Source organism: Solanum lycopersicum, chromosome 6 (genome assembly GCF_036512215.1).
Source record: "Solanum lycopersicum chromosome 6, SLM_r2.1".
NCBI classification, from domain to species: Eukaryota; Viridiplantae; Streptophyta; class Magnoliopsida; order Solanales; family Solanaceae; genus Solanum; species Solanum lycopersicum.
Genome location: NC_090805.1, coordinates 39,757,366 through 39,777,909, shown reverse-complemented (window position 1 = coordinate 39,777,909; position 20,544 = coordinate 39,757,366). Strand labels below are relative to the sequence as shown.

General features: G+C 29.9%; 1 protein-coding gene, 1 long non-coding RNA gene and 2 pseudogenes across 3 annotated transcripts; 1 reads left to right on the top strand and 3 right to left on the bottom strand.

Moving 5' to 3' along the window:
• Positions 1–613: 613 nt before the first annotated feature.
• On the bottom strand, positions 614–3,273 carry LOC101263820 (organelle RRM domain-containing protein 6, chloroplastic). 2 transcript variants are annotated; one of them, XM_004241010.5, is made up of 4 exons: positions 2,866–3,273; positions 1,408–1,476; positions 1,068–1,174; positions 614–991 (listed from the first exon to the last, which is right to left on the bottom strand). In XM_004241010.5, exons 1-4 carry the CDS (start codon positions 3,107–3,109, stop codon positions 905–907), a joined length of 507 nt encoding a protein of 168 aa, XP_004241058.1. In that variant the 5' UTR covers positions 3,110–3,273; the 3' UTR covers positions 614–904. The 2 variants fall into 2 exon arrangements, with proteins under 2 accessions (XP_004241058.1, XP_010322265.1); XM_010323963.4 differs by having other exon boundaries at positions 614–984; positions 2,866–3,229.
• A 1,122-nt stretch (positions 3,274–4,395) lies between these two features.
• LOC101263522 (stem-specific protein TSJT1-like) lies at positions 4,396–8,324 on the top strand (annotated as a pseudogene).
• A 1,421-nt stretch (positions 8,325–9,745) lies between these two features.
• Positions 9,746–12,306, bottom strand: LOC101255004 (uncharacterized; annotated as a pseudogene).
• Positions 12,307–14,388: 2,082 nt separating this feature from the next.
• Positions 14,389–20,424, bottom strand: LOC101263034 (uncharacterized). The gene is made up of 4 exons (XR_742003.4): positions 20,173–20,424; positions 17,390–17,520; positions 14,750–14,818; positions 14,389–14,538 (listed from the first exon to the last, which is right to left on the bottom strand). It is a non-coding gene; the product is annotated as an uncharacterized lncRNA (long non-coding RNA).
• Positions 20,425–20,544: the final 120 nt, after the last annotated feature.

Here is a 20,544-nt window from a genome sequence, read left to right as displayed (position 1 = left end):
TTACCTTACCCTTTCTTAGCAATTCTTTTAGTATCAATTTTTATATAACATGTTTAAAATTATAAGATTAAATGACGTTTTGATAAATTTGACATATTTTTAATTTAAAATAATAAGATTAAAAAATATATACTCCCTTTGTCCCATTTTATTGACAATATTTGATCGAATACTAAATTTAAGAAATGATAAAGACTTTTTGAAATATTTATCAAATTACCTATCTTAAAAATTAAGTGAGACCAATACGGGTAAAAGATGAATTGTACCTTTAAATATTTACTTGTAAGAAAATGTGACATTCTTTTTTAGTGACCAAATAAAAAATATTGTCACATAAAATGAAAAGTAATTACTTTTTGCAAATTTCATAAAAAATTAATATAAATCAAACAAACTAAAATACGGTGAATAATTATTTTAAGGATGGTACAAACAAGATAACCCTGACACTGACTCATACACCTCAGTTATCACGAGGAGAAAACAAAGGTAAAAATGGTGTGCAAGAATTGGCCTTGATACATTTATCAAATCCTTTAAAACATAAGTAGCAAGCAGCAATATAGCAGTTTACATAAGGAGTTGGCAGCATTGATAAAAAACAGCAATATAGCAAAATACCAACTAGCTTTTTCTCTTATTTGTGTGTTAAAACTTGGCAGAGATTATACATTGTCAAAAGATACAGAATTTATAGGGTATACATATGCACAGCACAAACTAAAGTCTATATAGCAATCATAGCCTAGTTCAGCTATAGCATCGAATAGCTCCTTTTGATTGTCAACAAGGTTTGTTTGAGCGCTGCTGAATCATGGATTCATCCATGCCTGATAGGCTGAGTATCCTTTGTTCATGTCCATTGTCTGCTAATGCGAGCCAGAAGCTAGATCAGGGTTCACTAGAACTTGTAAGGCATTGACTTGACGTTTGGCTTGCAAGATCCAGGCTTTGCCATCTGAACCTGTATAAATCTGCCATCTAAGAACTTGACAGCAAAGATATTATCAGATGTGGATGTAGCGGTAGATCCAAACCAGGAGATATACGTATAGAAATGCTACCTTTCCATTCATCTCTCGGATAGCAGATTGGGCAGATTCATTATCGGGAAACCAGATATATGCAAACCCCAAAGATTCCTTACTTTTCTTGTCAGTTACGATCTTGACTGCAATACATGGAGGGGAAAAAGTACGACTTTAGCAGAAATGATGCAAACTCCAATGGTTGCTGAGTTTCTTTATTGATTATTATTTGATTGCAATACAGGGAGGAAAGAAAACATTGGAGCTTCTTAACACGAATAACTATCAACAAGTAATCTTATCACATGGTAGGATTTTTTTCAAGAAAAAGGCAAAGACAAATGTACATAGAAACTTCGTGATAAAGAATGTGCACCTCGGTTGACATTTCCAAATTGTGAAAAGACCACCTTCAATCTTCCCTCGGGTGTTGACTTTGCTAGTCCTGCATCAATCAAATTCTGGAATGTAATACCCAAACAAGGAGGAGAATCATCGTCTAAGGCTTGGAAAATCACAAAGCATTATCAAAAAGTTCCTGATCCATTTGCTGTTGACTGCTCGAACCAAGCTTTAAGCTAAAAGAGAAGACTAATAAACCACATAATTAATACATCAGCATAGTATCTATCTCATTTACTTTCAATCAAAGAGAAATTGGGGGTTCAAACTTGAGATTATAAAATAATATAACAACCTTCCCCAAACATAATGATCTCTTCAATCCCCTTTTATTTGCATAAAGCCTTTGTGCAGCTCAACAACACATCCTTTTATAAAACTTTATTGCCATACAAATCCACCAAAAATTAAGGGGGTTCGTGGTATGACAGAAAATATTTTCCGAACATTTTCAAGAAGAAAATTTGGGTCACTATCCAACAGTCTAAAATTTAGAAACTATTTCAAACAGATTATCAGGGGAAAACATAAGCAAGAAAGTTGTTTTTTCTCTTTTAGTAATTTTTTGGTGTTCGGTTGCCAGAAAAATGGCGTTCTCTGAAAAATATTTTCCTTCATACTAAAATACCCCTAAATATATATCTTCATAGTCTCATAGACATTCTAAAGACATGCCTGACCAAGTCTTCTCTCCTTTTACGGGCTGCCATTAATCGGCTCCAAAAACAACTGAAGGGTGTATTTCACATGCCATGTACCATCGTAATTACAGAATTGGAAATGATAGCACTGACTATACAAAATAATCAAGCATTTCATTCACTATATCCACAATTACATAGTGTTTTCACCTCTTCAAAAACTGATTACAACACACGTACATAAAATGTAAAGAGTAGACAAAAAAAATTCCCGACTACTGGAAAGTTTAAGGTTTAAGGGTGTGTTCAGAACAGAGAAATACAATTTTCCTATGTTCGTTGGTCAAAATTTTCTGTAGAAAAATTAACTTAGAAATGAGAAAAAACGATTTTTCAATGAACGCATATAAACAAGTTCCACGAGCAGCATTTCTCGGACAATAAAACATTCTCCTTCCCATCGAACACACCTAAGTTTTCCTTATATTATTACTTTTTAACTTGAAGTACGTGATCATCACATCTAAAAGTTTTAAATTATCAGAGAGAGCACATTATTTAATGATATTTTCAACACGCCTCTTCGGGTGGATTCGATCTCATGACCTCTATATGCTCTATACCATGTTGAAGTTAGAGAGAACATACTATTACTATTTAATGATAATTTTCAGCATTTAACTATTTTTTCTGCAACAAGACATGGAGTAATATATTTTTAATCATCCCCTCATTGCACAAAGTTATAGAAATCGAACATAAAATCGATTGTAGGGAATATCTCACTGTACCTTTGAGGAATATAATTGTAGTAGAATCATCATCATCATTTTGTTGCACAACTGATGAATCCGAGCACTTGGGGAAGTGAGATTTCTTCTGAGATAGGTCAGTTAAATAACTCTGCTTAAAACTAAAAATTGGTAGAGATAAAAATTGGGGTTTGAAAGCCGATACATGTCGAACTGCAGATGATGTAAACGATGGAGAAGGTGAAATTAAGGAATTATTACAGAGTGAGCAAAACAGAGCCATTGCAAAACCCTAAATTGAATTTGGGGGTTCCGAAGGAAGAGGCAAACACAGTGGTAAAAGGGCTGATCCGAATGAATATGGGTGGGTCAAAAACAAGTCTCATTCATATTTAACATTTAACACTAATAAAAAAAAGAATTGTTCATTCGAAAATATGTTATGCCAGGCAAGAATAAGATTTACATGTATATTATATACTATTATTTTTTAACATGTAAAATATTTTTTATATATAAATATACTTCTTTATAATATTTTAAATTTTGAATTCCTTTTCTATCACCTAACAAAGAACCATTTGAATATTACGTCAATAAAATTTAATTTCATCCTTTTGTAATATTTTTTTTAGCTTGGTTTTCTATAAGACATGTTAAAGAATTGTCTATCTTTAATGTTTTCAAAGATGACTTGGTAAAAATAATTATAACTTGAGTATATGACTTTTGAGTACGTATTTAATTTTCTTCTTAAATCTTTATTTAATTTATTGATATTTTGTATTTTTTTCTAAAATTCGTATTATTTTTTTCTTTTACTTTGCACCACAATTTAGTTAGATGTCTTTTTAAAAATATATTAAATCAATAATAATTAGATTGATCGTAATTTTTCTAATTCAAGTTCAACTCCTTTCTTCAATTTTTCAATCGTCTCTTTTTTATAATAGTTACATTTTTTATGAAAGTATTGTTCTGAAAAATATATTTTATTAAAAAAATATTTTTCAATCGTCTCTTTTTTATAAGAGTTACATTTTTTATGAAAGTATTGTTTTGAAAAATATATTTTATTAAAAAAAATATACTATAATTGTTTCCCAAAAATATAATTATATCTATCGTTAGAGTGAACTAAACTTATTTTTGAATTGTCTTGATAGGATTATCTTGAAATGGCTTACTGGCCACTTATAGGAAATATTCAAACACTAATTTTGAATGATAATCAAAACAATTCTTCGTAGCTTTATATTAAAAAAGCTTATTAAATGCTTATATTAAGTAAAATATCTTAAAAAATAATGTTTTCAAATACGTTTTAACCTGTAAAGAGTATCATATACATCATGATAAAGTATTATTCTTAAAAAGTTTGATTTGATGCTCACGTTTTTATTAATTTGACGTAAATATTTACCAAAACTCTTTACATCCCTCGTATCATTACGAACAAAACCAAATAAATCCGATCTCCACCTTCCATAAAAATACAAATTGAATGCAGTAAATAACCAAAATGCCCTCAACTATCTCCTAATATAAATTCGTTACACCTTGCCTTTCTTCTTCCCATTCTTCATAGACCGTAAATATTTACTTTTTTTTTTTTCTCTTCTAGTTTTGAAAATGTTGGGTGTTTTTAGCAGCTCCATTCTGCCACCGCCAAAAGAGCTGGTGGCAGCGGGAAGCCAAACTCCGTCACCTAAAATGACGGGGAACGCTCTGGTGAATTGGTTCGTTAAAATCGAATCGTCAGTCGTGTCGGTTCAGATCAACGATCTTGTCCAACTCGCCTACACTCACAACAATGAGTCTGCTTTACTGCCAAGGTACTATTTTACCAACTTTTATCTGTGTTTGTGTGTGTAACTGAAAGTACAAAAATAAATAAATTAAAAAAATAACTTAGAATTATTAATTATTGTGGTTCATGGTTCGTTCGTTTTATCTCATGTGGCATCATTTCCTACATTTCACAAAAATGACCTAGTTTGATTTGTCACGGAGTTTAAGAGTAAAAGAAGATTTTTGAATCTTGTAGTTCTAAATAAAAATTAGGTCAAATATATAAAATTATCTTTTAATTTTTGAAAAGTTGTTATCAAAAAAATTGAAAAGTTGTTATTAAAAAAAAGAAAGAGGTCATTTTTTTAAAACATACTAAAAAGAAAATGAGGTTATTCTTTTTGAAACGAAGAAAATAGAATTCCTATTTTATTCTTATTGGTCTTACTTGACTTTAAAGATAGTACTATGATATATTTATTACGACAGAGAGAAAAGTAAATATACTTTTAAAAAAGGTAATTCGTAAGTATTTTGAATATTTTTATTATTTCTTAAATTTTGTGTCCGACTAAATATTTTCAGGTAAAATGATATAGAGGAAGTAGTATGTTTTTGATGGTTTTCGAAAACGTAAATCTTATTTTAGAACACTTAATTATGTCCCTCTTTTTTTTGTAAGTTCATTTCCGCTTACGAATTTGTGCCTTGCTCTTTTCCTATTAATTACAAAATTAGGAGTGTGCATTACATGTAAATCATGAGATTTTGTATCGAAATACTAGCGAAGGTAAAAATATTACTATAATCTTCGGATAAAAATAAATTTATTCGATACATATATTACTCCTTTCATTTTTCAAAAAATTGATCTAGTTTGATTTGAAACAAAATTTAAAATAAAAAAGTTTTTAATTTTGTGGTTGTAAAATTACTTAAGCATACTACGCAGAAAGTTAAAAATTAAAGTATTAAAAAAAAATTATTCTTTTTTTTTTAACGGACTAAAAAAATAAAGATATTCTTTTTAAAATGATATGAGTATTAAATTAATCGAAATAAAATCGGCCTTAGTTAAAAAAATAAAAAGAAAGCATTAATTGGCTCCACTCACCTTGCATGGCTAACATGTGTTGGATCTCCTACACTGGGCCTTGGACCGTGTGATTTGTTCGGTACTCGGATTGATTTTTCATGGACACGTGGCAAATTCTTCTTGATTATATAAAAAATTTTAAAAGATTGAAATAGTAAAAAATTTGTCCACCAAGAGAAATACAGAATAGTAATCAGAGTGAGTCCAAAAATGTGGTTGGGCATTTGGATTTTCGAGAAAAGGCAAATGAATTCACAGTCATTTACGTAATTTATAAATTTAAAATTTTGAATTCGTTTGTTTTAATGATTGCGAAAAAATAACAGGTCATTTGGTGTTAAGGGATGAAATATTTTGCTTATTTGAGGGATGTGTTGACAACTTAGGGAGTTTAAGACAAGAATATGGGCTGGCCAAGAGTGCAAATGAGGTAGTATTGATGATTGAATCATACAAGGCGCTTCGTGATCGAGCACCTTACCCTCCAAGCCATGTTGTTAGTCACCTTCAAGGCAATTTTGCATTTATCGTTTTTGACAAATCCACTTCTACATTGTTTGTCGCTATCGTAAGTAACTGAGTTTGAATTTTCACTAATATGAATATATACATCTATCGTATTTATATATACTTGAAAAATTATGCGTATGATTTTATTTTTCCTCCTTGAGTCTCAATATTAAAAATTTATAAATAAAAAAGTTATTAAATTTTATTTGTACAAATAAAATCAGAGTCTAGAGCTAAAAGGGTAAAAATATTTATAAAAATTTTAAAAGGGTATTATCAAAAAACTTTTTAATCAAAACGGTATCAGTAGCTATTTATTTGGCCTGTGCAGCAATTTTAATTTAATTTTAAAAAAAATTGTGGTGTAAATTGCTGTCTTAACAGCGATTTTGCCGATTTACTTAAAAATAAATTAATTTTTTAAAGTAAATCGCTGTCTTTTGACAGTGATTTTTTTTAAATTATGTTGTAAACTTTGTAGCTATTTTACTTAAATTATTATCATTATTTTTTAATAGTAAATCGCTTCAATTCTCTTTTTTTTTTAATTTTTCAATTGTGTAATGTAAATTGAATTTTTTTTTTTAAAAAAGAAGAATTAAAGTGATTTACTATTAAAAGAATAATAATAATTTAAGTTAAATCTCTGCAAAGGAAGCGATTTTTACGATAATTTTTTTTTACAAAAAATCGCTTTCAAGCCAGCAATTTACCTACAAAAATTTTTTACAATTTTTTTTTAAAAAATAAGTAAATTGATAAAATTGTTGCTAAGGCAGCTATTTACTAAAGAAAATTTTAAAAAAGAAAGCAAGTTTGCTGCTTTGAAAGCAATTTACACCACAATTTAAGAAAAGTTCAAGTAAAATCTCCGCCAACGGAGCAATTAACTTCAAAAACTAATTAATTATTTTTTAAGTAAAATTGTTGCACATGCAATGATTTACAATTTCAAAAATAAAATCATTAAAAAATCGCTGTTTTGACAGCAATTTATTGGAATTTTTTTTTAAAAAAAACGCTGATAAGATAACGATTTCAAATTAAAAAAAATAAATTATATAAATCGCTGCTAAAATTGTGATTTTCCTTAACGCCAGTTAAATAAATTGTTACATTAATAGCGATTTTATATTTTGATAAAAAAGTTTTTAAATATACCTTTTAAATTTTTTATCAATAACTTTTATCCTTTAAGCTCCGAACTCAATAAAATCACTCAATTAAATTTATCGGACTATTTTTGACAGGATAAAGTGGGTAAGATACCTTTGTATTGGGGAATCACAGCTGATGGATATGTGGCCTTTGCTGATGATGCCAATTTGTTGAAAGGTGCCTGTGGCAAGTCACTTGCTTCTTTCCCTAAAGGTAAATTCACCAATTAAATTAAATTAAATTTTGTGCTTCAAATTTATTTGGGATTACACACTGAGCTTGATATTTTATTTTATTTTTAGAGTTGTCATGCCCAATTGAACATGTGAATTTATTAATTTGAGAAAATGACATTGATGAAGATTGGCTAAGTGAAAATTTAATCTGGATCGTGTGATTGATGAATAAGTTATATCAAAATTATAAGATAGAAATTAATTATTTTTTATGTATACGCGATTATGGGCAGACGATTTGTTCATTAGACTAGATATATAATAATATACAACATATGTTATATGTTTTAACTTAATAAATTCGGACAAACATCTATTTCCAATTTTATTAATATCGATATCTTAAGTAAAAGGTTTGGGAAAAAGCGCAGTTGGTGTAATTTTGTTTTCATAAAAAAAAATAAATTATCATTGTTATGATATAAACCGTCGTAATAGAAAAATTGTATCAAACATGAAATAAAATAATTTCATATGCACCAAATGTAGCTTATTATAATTTTTTTTTGTACAAATGTTTAATTATTGTTGTGATCTACTGGGTATTTCCTAGGCTGTTTCTTCTCCACAGCAGTAGGAGAACTGAGAAGCTATGAGAATTCCCAAAAAAAAGATTAGTGCTATGCCTGCAATCGAGGAAGAAATATGGGGTGCAAAGTTTATGGTAAGTTATAAATTTAATATTAATATGCAAATTATTACATATATATATATATATATATATATATATATATATATATATATATATATATATAACGGAGCTAATAAATAAGCTGATAAATGACTCTGTTAAGATTGAATCCACACACACTTGATGAATGAAAAATACAAGAACTTTCGAGAGAGAGATGAGAGATCTAGAGAGAAACCAATAGTTCGTGGTAATACTCTATGGGTAAACTTCCACGGTGATGAGGTGTATATTAATAATTCATAGTATGGACAGTTATAGAGAATAAATGGAAAATGAACAGTACAACCTAAAATTTAATATATGACAGTACATCAAATATTAATCAGTCTCCACAACCTTACAGACTCGTCCAAATATAAATAAATAGGGTTAATCATATTTTTATGGACTAATTTTTTTCACCCTGTTGTTGATATGTATCTGGTGGAAGGTGAAGTTGTTCTTACAGCCACAAAATAGAGATAATTTTCTTTTTAACAAAGAGATGAGCAGATTAAGGGCATGCATTATAAGTACTGAGATCCATGTAATGATGTCAATAAATGAATGGGAGTTAATTTGTATAAGAAATGTCTTTTGAGGCATTTTAATGATTTCAGTAACTTCTTCACCTATATATAATTAGTTCTAGTAATGAATTAAAGTATATATATACTCCCTCCGTATAATAGTAGTCGTATACTATACTAAAAATTTAGTTGTCCAATAACACTTGTTCAATTTTAAAAATTAAAAGATATTTAAGGTTTGATGTTTATTTACCCTTGCTATTAAATAGTCACTATTTGTCATCTAACACATTTTTCAAAGCATTAAATTTAATAATGTCAAAAAATAAAATAATAATTCATCTCTATTATTTATTGTTTTTTATGGGATGTGTTAAGAATACATATGTTAATCATCAGGGCTAACACTTCTTTTTTAATTTTTATTTTCTGACCTTCCTCATATCTTAATATTTCGATATGTATCGTAATATGTTATTTCAATTAATATTAGATCAACTCTTTTCTCATTTTAATGTTGTCAAGTATTCCTTTTAGTTCCAATTTTTTTGTGATAGAGTTACTATTTTAATGATCATCATTTTTTCAAATATATTAAATTGTTAATTATTATGACTTATTTCTAACATTTAAATAATAATGAAAAGATATTTGCTCAAACAACTTACATTATTACAATAAAACTTGCATTAGAAAACATTACAACCCTTACATACTGAAGAAGAAAAGAAGCATGATGAAAGAAGATCCTTCCCTATCTATAGGTTTCAAGAAGAAACCAATTAGATTGTTTTATTAAAACCAACTTAGCCTTATTATTACTTTGAAAAAGACCGTTCAGTGCACTAAGCTCTCATCAGGTGCAACATCTGAAAAAGAATCGCACCACAAAAGTCTATAAAACACGTAACAGTTCATATAAACTTCAAATAAAATTCTCAACTTTCCCAATCCTCAAATAAATTGGAAAAATGGCAGTCTTGTAGGGTTTTCCATCTTCATTCCAAGCACTTGTAAATTTCTCAACAACATCATCATTCAAAAGTTCCACACCTTTTTCTTTTGCATATTGATAAGCTGATAATGACTTTTAAGTAATTGAAATAAGAACCCAAATCCATCACTTTCTCTATTTTAAACTGATCAAATATTGGTACCACTCCATTATTTGTTGGGTTTTAAAAAAGGTGTGATTGAAAATTGAAGATTTGCGACTTTTATGAAGAGTTGTGACTTTAATGAAATGTTGCGACTTTTATGAAAAGTTGTGACTTTTATGAAAAATTGTGACTTTTATGGAAAACTGTGACTTTTATGAAAAGATGACGACCTTTCTGAAAGATTGTGACTTTTCCAAAGGTTTGTGGCATTTCCAGTAAGGCACAATAAGAATCTTTTCGCTCTACCCTTTGTTTTCTATAAATTGAGGGATTTCCTCTCATTTTAATATAGAATTCATAGGCTTCTTCTTCAACTACTAAATCTAGTATTCTAAGTGTACTTTACTGCCGTTGAGTGGTTCGCTGACACCGGAAATTTTTGGTATCTATACTCTGGTGATTGAGATCATTTTACCCTGGGAGGTTATATTCCATATCAAACCTTGGATACTAGAGGGGAATAATTTCCTTAAGGGGACACTGTGAGTTCAGTGAACTTTGATTTTTTTCCTATTAAAAATTTTCCAGATTCTGGTACGTGTTTTACAAATTTTAGATTTGTGAATTAATTTCAATTCTTCTATTCTTTTGTTCTTCACTGGTTTATTGAACTTGGTAACTTCGTGTTTCTGCAAAGTTTGTTGGAATCAGTAAGATTCTTTAGACGCATATTAACAACTATTCTTCTTTAAGAAAAATATTTCGTATATTTTTTTTAAAATTTATTTCTGATTTTAGTTTCGCTACTAATTTTAATTTTCTAATTGTAAAAATGTTCTTAAACTTTGTTGTCTTACAAAGATATTCAAAGTTTTATTCTAAATATGTTTGAAATACAAGATGAACAACATTATTATTATTGTCACATATTGGCTCAAATGGGAAATCAATAGTTTTATACTTGTCATCCACTGATTTTCTTGTTGGTTCCCAATCAGGTTGAACGTTATAATATTTGTTGAAAACTGAATCCACTGAATTATTTATATTTGGCAATTTGTAACACCATGTTGCAATTCCATTTGGTTTTTTTATTACTTGTTTGTAGAAATGTAGGCGATCATCAAACCAGTGTAATGCTTGAGCAATTGTAACTAAATCCACACTTGATTTTTTTCCAACTTTTTTCTCTAGTTCACATATTGACATCTTGGGATTAGTACATATATATTGAACATTTGGAACATTGGCTGCAAATTCTAGCTGTTTTGGACTTTTATCTGTTGCTATTACATCTTTGTAGAGCTTAGCCAACTGATGTAAGGAGAAAAAAAAGAGAGCAAAGGGTCAAAAATAAAAAATAAAATTGAGCTATTATCAATTACTTGCACTATTAGAAAATCACTATTTTTTCACTAAAAATGTTTAATAGTTATTCTCACGGATATTGTGTTTGAATAGGTGAGAAAAGAAAAAATAAGGAGTATAATGTTTTTAGAAAGTTTCTCACTATTTCATTGAGAATCTATTTTCTGCCCATTTGTTTCTAGTAGTGTTATCAAAACACATATCAATTATCAATTGTTCACTTAAAATATCACCACGGTTCATGTAGAAAAAGTGAACGTGTTTTGATAAATATTTGATGATAATTCACCTAGTAAACTCAAACACCTAATAATTCATGTATGATAGAACTTGAAAAAAAATCGAGATAAAATATGTTATTGACCATTAACTAAAGAAAAAAGTGTTAACATTTTGGACAATATTGGAAAACAATCGACATTTTATTTCAGAAAAGAAAAATATTTTAACAAATTATATATGTAAGCAATTTATATAGTTATTTTTTTAAAAAAAAAATTATTACTCCACATTTTGAATTTGTCTGTCTTACTTTTTTTTTTTTTTTATATATCCATTAAAAAAATATTCCTTTCCTTTCTCCTTGACTTCTTAATTCTAACTTCTCACCCAACAAGTTTAAAATGACAAAACTAAAAGACATTTTAATACATGATCCAAAAAAATCTGTTATTTTAAACTTTGTGTTAAAGTTAAATACGAATGTATAATAAATTGAATAAAGCAGTAACATTAAATTCTACGTACACCACGTAACATAACTATTAGTTAGAGAGGCTTACAGATTTTGCAGCCTGGCCATTACCAGTGCCAATGTCCCAAGCTAGGTTATGGGAAGGTGTCTTAGACGCAATGAAATTGAACAATTCTTCAATAAAGTTGTGCCTGTTGGATGAACAACCTTGCCATAATTTTTTTAATATAATAATTAACTAGCAGTAAGTATATATTTCTTCTTAGATACTATTTAAAAAAAGAGAATTTATTAGCTCCTCAACACATATATATAGTAATTTGTATGGACATGGTGGTAGGTAGGAAATAATATATGGCAGGTAGAAAGTAATTTAGATAGCCTGACCACTTCTTTTATTGCATTTAATTGGTGCACTAGTATTGAAACCGTTTAAACGTGATTTAAAAGTTAAAATTAACCGAAGAGGTTATTTCTTTAGTATATTTAAAAGAAAATTAAAATCATTAATAAATATTTGGGAAAATGGTCAAAAATATCTTCAACTTTGATTTACTGTTTGATTGTACCCTCGTCGTTAAAATAAAGTTAATTTTATCTCTCCCGTTATCAATTTCACCAAATTTACCCCATATTTAACGGAATCCCAAAATTAACCCAAATTGACCCGGATTTTAAATTTTTTTTTGGTTATTTTAACTCAATTGCCATCTGCTGTGGACTAATTTGATTCTCCTAATTTACTTAAATATCTATGTCCCTATCCACAAAGAAAATACATTATTGTTTAGGTGTAATCAATAAAAAGGATTAGAAGTTCCAATATCTTGATTCACTCTGAGGAAGGGATAGTAATGTGCTGAAAGGAGAGTTGCAGGAACAACCATGGAAAATTTGGGAGAAAAAGAGATTATCTTAATCAAAGAAAGAATGAATAAAGGAAACTTGAGAATAATCGGGTTATTTTAAATGGGATCGGATCATTGGATTAAAATAAAAAAATGGTTTTTTTTAAAACTCTGGTCAATTTGAGTCAATTTTGGGAATTCCGTTAAATGGGGGTAAATTTGGTGAAATTAATAACGAGAGGGATAAAATTAACTTTATTTTAACGGCGAGGATATAATCAAACAATAAATCAAAATTGAGGGATATTTTAGACTCTTTTTCCTAAATATTTTAGTAAATATATAAGGAATCCCATAGTGTAACATAATAATTACAACCTGTCTCGACTAATTAACTATTTGCATAAAATCCCTAAAAAATGCCGTCACGTGATACTTTACTACCAATTGATACATAGAAAGTGATACACGGTAATTAAATAATTGTTGGGATAAAAAAGGGAGAAAAAAACGAAGATTTAATTTGGTTATTTAAGTTAGCTTAAGTTACGGTAACTGATCATAAGAAATCCATAATTCAGCAGGTAATTGAATTACACCTTTCAAATTTCAAAATTCAAGATTATGTCATCTAGATTGAAGAAAATTTTATGAACATCCATTGAAAAGGCAAAAAATACGAATTAGATTTATGTTATTTTGACTGATACATGATGAATACACCAATTTTACTGAGGCATTCAGAAATTTGGGTGAGCAAATTGCAGTATGAAAGTTACAAAAGCAATGGAATTGTTGATGGAGATTCAATTTCGTTTTCGAATCTCAAAGCAGCAATTACAGCCGAGTTGGATATTGATGTATCAAGGAAAAATATTGAAATTCGTTATATTGTAGAAGGTAACTCCTTCCAATGAAGGTTAAGAACGATATGGGTGGTAAACTATATTTAGAAGTGAAAAAAATGAGCCAGGATTTGCAATGTATCCATCATGTATTGACACAATTGAAAAAATTGGAGGTATTGTACATAACTTTGATGGAACTTGTGGAGAAATAACATGTGTAGAAGGCACAACACAGGATCCAGTATATGTGATTCGCATGAAAATCCAGAATTTGGAGTTACAAATGTTATAATCGATTCAGAAAGTGTAGAGGTGAAGACATGTCAGATATATAAGGATAAAACAACACTTGTAGATGTGATGACGAAATATAAGATAAAGAACAACTTTAATTGCAAAGTAAAGACTGATCAACAAAGGTATGATAGTGTTTGGAATTTATAGATCAATACATGCTGATACATTAATTACATAAAAGTTTACTGATTTCTGTAGGAACATTCATGTAGCATTAGTTCGTTGATATTTTGAGTTAAATATGTTTTAATCTATGATTCACTATTTTGTTAAGATTACTGATACATTGAAAAAACTTTATTGATACTTTAATATACTACTGCTGATATATTAAGGACTTTATTAATTTCAACAATCATAATAAAAAATTATGATACGTGTAAAAATAATTTTCTTCAAAAACAGTTGATACATTCGTGTAATTCATTGTTTTATTACTTTAAACATTATTGTTTTGTATATTATACAATGTAATTGTTATATGTATTAATATGATGAAAAAATGTACACAACTATGTTTTGGTATGCTTTTCGGACGAATGTGGTTGGACTATGAAGGCTTCCTGCAGAAAAAAATATGATATTTTCATTGTTAGAAGTTTCAATAGTAAACATACGTGTCCGATGAGGGAGGGGGTATTAACCAAAGTCCAAGCAACAGTCGAATTTGTAAGTGGAGTTACTGCTCCAAAATTGGTCAACTATAAACGAATTTATACTCCGAAAGATATAATTGATGATATTAGAGAATTTTATGGGGTTCAAATATCTTACCAGCAAGCATGACGTGCTACAGAACGTGCACTAACCATGATTAGGAAAACATCATCTGCAGGATATAGACTGTTGATACATACACATGTTAAATAGCGTATATCCAAATTCTTATATAAGAATGCAGAAGACTGAGGAAGATGAATTTATGTATCTGTTCGTAGCTTTAAGACTATTCATTAGGGGGTTCAATTACTGCAGACCAATAGCTGTTGTCGATGGTGCACATCTGAGTGGAGCTTACAAAAGGACCTTTGTATCAGCAAGCACACTTGATGGCTCAGGTATGTATTTTTTTTATATTTGTGATGTGTTTGTACATGTTACGTATCAAATGATATAATGTGTGTCTGTAATCAGGTTGCATATTCCCATTGGCATATGGTGTTGTTGACACCAAAAATGACTGTTCGTGGACATGGTTTTTCGAACAATTCAAAAATGCATTTGGCGAGAGAAAAGATATATGTGTTATTTTAGATAGAAACGAGAGTATTATTAAGAGTATGAGGATTGTATTCCCAAATGTACCTCATTATGCATGCATATGACATCTTTGAAAGAATGTATGTGGCAACTTCAAAAGAAGCAGAAAGACCATAAGTGATCTATTGTACTCTATGGCCAATGCATATAGAAAGGAAGATTTTGATAAGTTGATGGCTAAGGTTGATAGAATTGATCACAGGGTTAAAGAGTACCTTGAGGATGCAGGGTATGAAAAGTGGTCAAGAGTTCATGCAACAGTAAATAGAGGTAGAATTCTTGGAAGAAGTCAGAAGTATATTTGGTTCTTGGCATTGCAAAAACAGAGAAGTAGTCTCATATACAAAGGACATATTAGAGAGAAAATTTGAGGAGTTGTTGATTATAAATACGGCTAAAAGTTCAAAGATGGAGGTATGTATCATTATATATTATTTTACATTATATGTATCTAATTCATTGTATCATTCTGCAGTTTGAACATGATTTATTTGGAAAAAATTATATATTTGAATTTTTTTAATGTACACAGGTTGTTCTATCGTCTGAATTTATTTTCTTGGTTTATGAACTGGAAGAAGGTACATTGTTTGTCTTGAGCGGAAAGTATGTTTTTATGGTAGATTTCAACTAGAAGAGATACCTTGTGCACATGCAATCGCTGTATTGAAAGAAAAAAATGTCACATATATGCATCCTTATTGTTGTGATTACTATAAGCCTGATGCATTGGGATGTGTTGGTATCTTTTTTATCTTGTACTTGAGTGGTTGCAAGTTGGAAAAAAAAATACAAATTTTAACGATATTGAATATAAATACTAAATAAAACAACTAATACCTTATTGATATATGATATCAGTTTTCAAAGATTCATACTACATAAAAAAACATCTGATACACATTTAATTCATGTATCATTGAATCGATTAAACACCATAACACACTGAATCGATATGTATCAAAGATATTGTCTGATACATGATAACAATTTTCAAAGACTCGTGATAAATAGAAAAACAACTGACACACAATTAATCCATGTATCATGAAATCGACTAAACACTATAACACACTATAACTATATGTATCAAACGTATTATAACTTTCGGAATATCTTTGTTTGGCTCCTTCCGAAAATTCAAAGGATTATGCAAATACTTTTTTCTATTTTCTTTCCAATCTTCACCATCAGAATCATACATCCTTCGACTCGTAATAGGATCCATATATATGATGTAATATAACAATGAACAAGAAGAAAAAGAAGAACCAGAGAACAGGATGATGGAGTAAGAAGAAGAAGAAGAAGAACTAGAGAACAGTGGTTGTTCCAGATTTCAGAAAGTTCAGTTTTTTTTTTAATTTTGAAATTCAAAATTGCATATTAATGTTGATGAACCACAGAAACGTGTTTGATTGAGATATTGATAATTTGAAATTCAAAAAATATCAGTTGATTGAATGTATTTGTGGAGAAAAAAAGGCATGATATTGAGGAAACATATGTCAGAGGAGAGAGAAAGTTATGTATCTCCAAATTTATGATTAAAATATAAAAAAAGAGATTTAGATTAAAAAAAGATTTAAAAAGGAAAAATTAGAAAATAATAAACTTATAGTTGTATATTTAAGTTATTTTTCCAATATTTTATAATGATTCTTTTTCAACTGATTATACTAACCAATTTATTTAATTTTTTTTTTTGAAGTATCTGCGTGGTCATGGTACGTAGTATCTGAGTTTTCAACAATTTTACCTATGTGCGACATGTTTCAATTGTACAAAAGCATGTGAAGTATTAATATTTAGTAACGTGACAAAGAGATGAATCACGGGAGCTTGCATCAAATTTTGTGCTTTTGTATAGTATAATTTGTAGTTTATGAAAGTTACCAATGAGTGTTGGAATTGGGACGGACATAATTATCTTATTTTTTAAAATTGAAGATTTGGGTTTGAGCCCTAGAAATTAACGGTGGCTCCACCTTTCCCCACCCGGCCTCGAGACAAGCCCCCCACTCCCTCGAGGCGAGGCCCAACAAACCCGGCCTCGAGCCGTTGTTGCTTAATGGCAACAGGCTAAATCAAAAGCAGGAAGAAAGCAAATGACACATAAATGCATGATGTTTCAAGAATTTGGAAAAATTTTACCTTCCATATTTACTGAATGCAGATCATGTGAACTGGTCCGTGAAGACAGGTGTCCCACATAGAGGTGAGTGCTATTTCCCATCCGATCATCATAACGAGGCATCTGTACACACAATTCTCAAACTGAAAACCTGCACAAAACGAAAATAATATAATTTTATAACTCAATCCGTTCACAAATATTTTAAATCACAACCTTGTGTCATTTGGTTACAAACTTCAACAATAACAATCTAATATCAATGAAAGAAGCTAATACATAAATATAATTAATCAATTATTATCTTCCCCAAGGGCGAAGGCCTAAGTTTGCTATATTTAGTCTAATAGTAGGCAAACGAAACAAGTAAAATTATTACCAATCAAACTTGAGACTTATGATTTCTCAAGAGGCATACTGTTAGACAACTTAAATGGAGTAATAACAAATTTTTAAGGGGGTCCCAAATATTTGGTAGGGGGTCAACGTGCATGTTCATGGTTCAATTCAAAATCACAAATAATAGTGAAAACTATATTCTTCCGTTTCAAAAAGGATGACATAGCTTGATTTGGAACGGAGTTTAAGAAAAGAAAGAAGACTTTTTAATCTTGTGGTTCTAAATTAAAGTTATGTCAAATGTATCAAAATGCCCTTTAATATTGTGGTTTTAACATGTCAAGTGGAAAGATAAAGTTAAAGTATTGCCAAAAAAGGAAAATAGTCATTCTGTTTGAAACAAACTAAAAAAGAAATAGAGTCATTCTTTTTTAAACGGAAGGAATAATATTTAATGACAAACACAGAAACGTGTGGCTTTTCAGATACCAAATACTCCAACGATTTGGGAATTGGGACAATACATTACATGGTGAAATCTAAACTATATGTGACTTAGTCTTATTTTCTTTACAGGTAATGTGGCTTCCACCAGGTTAACTGATCACTCACCAGCCACCCGTCGAACTCTAAAACCTATTTAGACACATTATTTAAAATTTATTTTAAAAAGTACACAAATTATTTCCTTTCAATTCAAGATTTATTTGATTAGAGATATGGTGTTGACTTTTTTCAATACATATATATAATGCATGTGAGATGGGTGATGAAGTACTAAGACTATACTCACCAGCACACAAATGTACAAAGGCAAGTTAGAGAAGACATTCAAGTGGATGACTTGGTCATTCCTAATGGAACAAATATGTGGATTGATGTGGTGTCCATGCACTTAGGGGTGAAGATGTGAATGAGTTCAAACCGGAAAGGTTTAAGGATGGCATATATGGTGGATGCAAACACAAGATGGGATTCATGCCTTTTGGCTTTGGAGGATGGGATTTGACTCTGATGGATTCTCCTTAATCTTGACAAGGTTCTCTTTTACCATCTCACCTAACTATAAACATTTTACCTCTATCATGCTTTCTCTTAGACCCACACTCTTATACTCCAACCTCTTTTTATTTAGCATCTTAGAATAATCATCAAACTAATACCTAGTTAAGCTATGAGAGGCAATCAAATTTGTCTGAATTTTGTTTTTGTACTCTACTATTCTACTACTTTTTTAACATTACTGGGAGAAAGAAGAACGAAGACTTACAGAAGTATACCTCATTTTCCATGAGCCGAATTTACGTACTGATTATATCATACAAAGTGAATACATAACAGTTGAATACCTACTCATGACAAGTGATACTGAGAGAGTGAGCATAACAAATGAATATTAAGTTGCAGTAAAATGATTTTCCTTAGAGATATTGAATCGTGAAAAAAATATATTGTGCAACCAAGTGATCAACAAACTGAGAGAACCATAAGATTTCAAGTTCCAACAAAACAAAAAATACTAGATAACTTCTTTCCATTCATATAAACCTTATATAAGTAGTACCCAATGAAATAATCGAAGTGCGCAAAAGCAATCCAGACACTATCGTCATTACCAAACGACAAACAAAAAAAAAGAATATTACAAATGAACATATAAGGAAAGAAAGCAGGTCAAACTCTTCCAACCTAATTGCAACCAATTAACTATGGACTCTATAGGCCGGACGTCTTCCTTTCTACCGTTTTACTACTAAAGTCGATCAGTTAAGCTCATACTGAACACTACAGAAGGAAAATAAGGATAAAGGGTCCATTCAGGCAGAAGTGAAATACACACTCACAAGAAATATAACAAATTTCTCAAGTAGTAACCCTTAGTGAATATAACGTGATTCCATTTGTACTGATTTTTTTTGAAAGAAATTAACCAAAAACCCTATGGTTTCCACACTCATTTTTTTTAATGAAGTAATTAATTCTCTTGCAGGCATCAAGTAGATGCATAATAGTTACAAAAACTTAGTAGCAAAAGATTAGCTCTCCTTTACACTGTTAATTGAGAATCAGGGAGCGGACATGATTCAGAAATGAATCAGGGCAATCTAGAGGGGATAAATAAACCAACTATACAAAAACATGAGGCAGTTCTACATGACTTGTGATCTAAATTCAGAGTAATTGTAATAATGAGCTATGCAGCATCTTAATTTCTCATATTTAGAAAGCCCTTTGGTACTCCTCTATACATCTAAAGATATAGTTAATGAGCAATAAAATAGTCTTTAGCTAACCTTATATCACTAAATCTGTATACAATCTCAAAGAAGGGAATGAATTAGGGCTATGAATTGGGGGGAAATAAGATAAAGGGCAAATTTGCAGTTCGAGATTCGAATTTCTTTTTAAGGGTAAACAATGTAGCAGAGATTATCAACAAATTGGAGTGGATCGATGAAAATACCCAGATTATCAACAAATTGGAATGGGTCGATGAAAATACCCAGATTATCAACAAATTGGAATGGGTCGATGAAAATACCCAGATTATCAACATCTGGAGCTCGTAGAGTTGACGGCATCTCTGGAAGAAGACGATCAACGTCACCGGGGAAGAAGAGATCAAACCGTCCCCGTGTATGCTTCTCTGTTGAACTTTGAATTGTTAAAATTTGAATGTTGTATGCAGACGCTATATATGGGTATTGTTGCAGCCGTTGGGATATTATGACGTTGGAGTAAATTTATTATTTTTTTTCTTTTGCATTCATTTATATAAAATGTATAAAGGAAATTCTTTTACAATAAGTATAAACAAATATTGATTTAGTAAGTA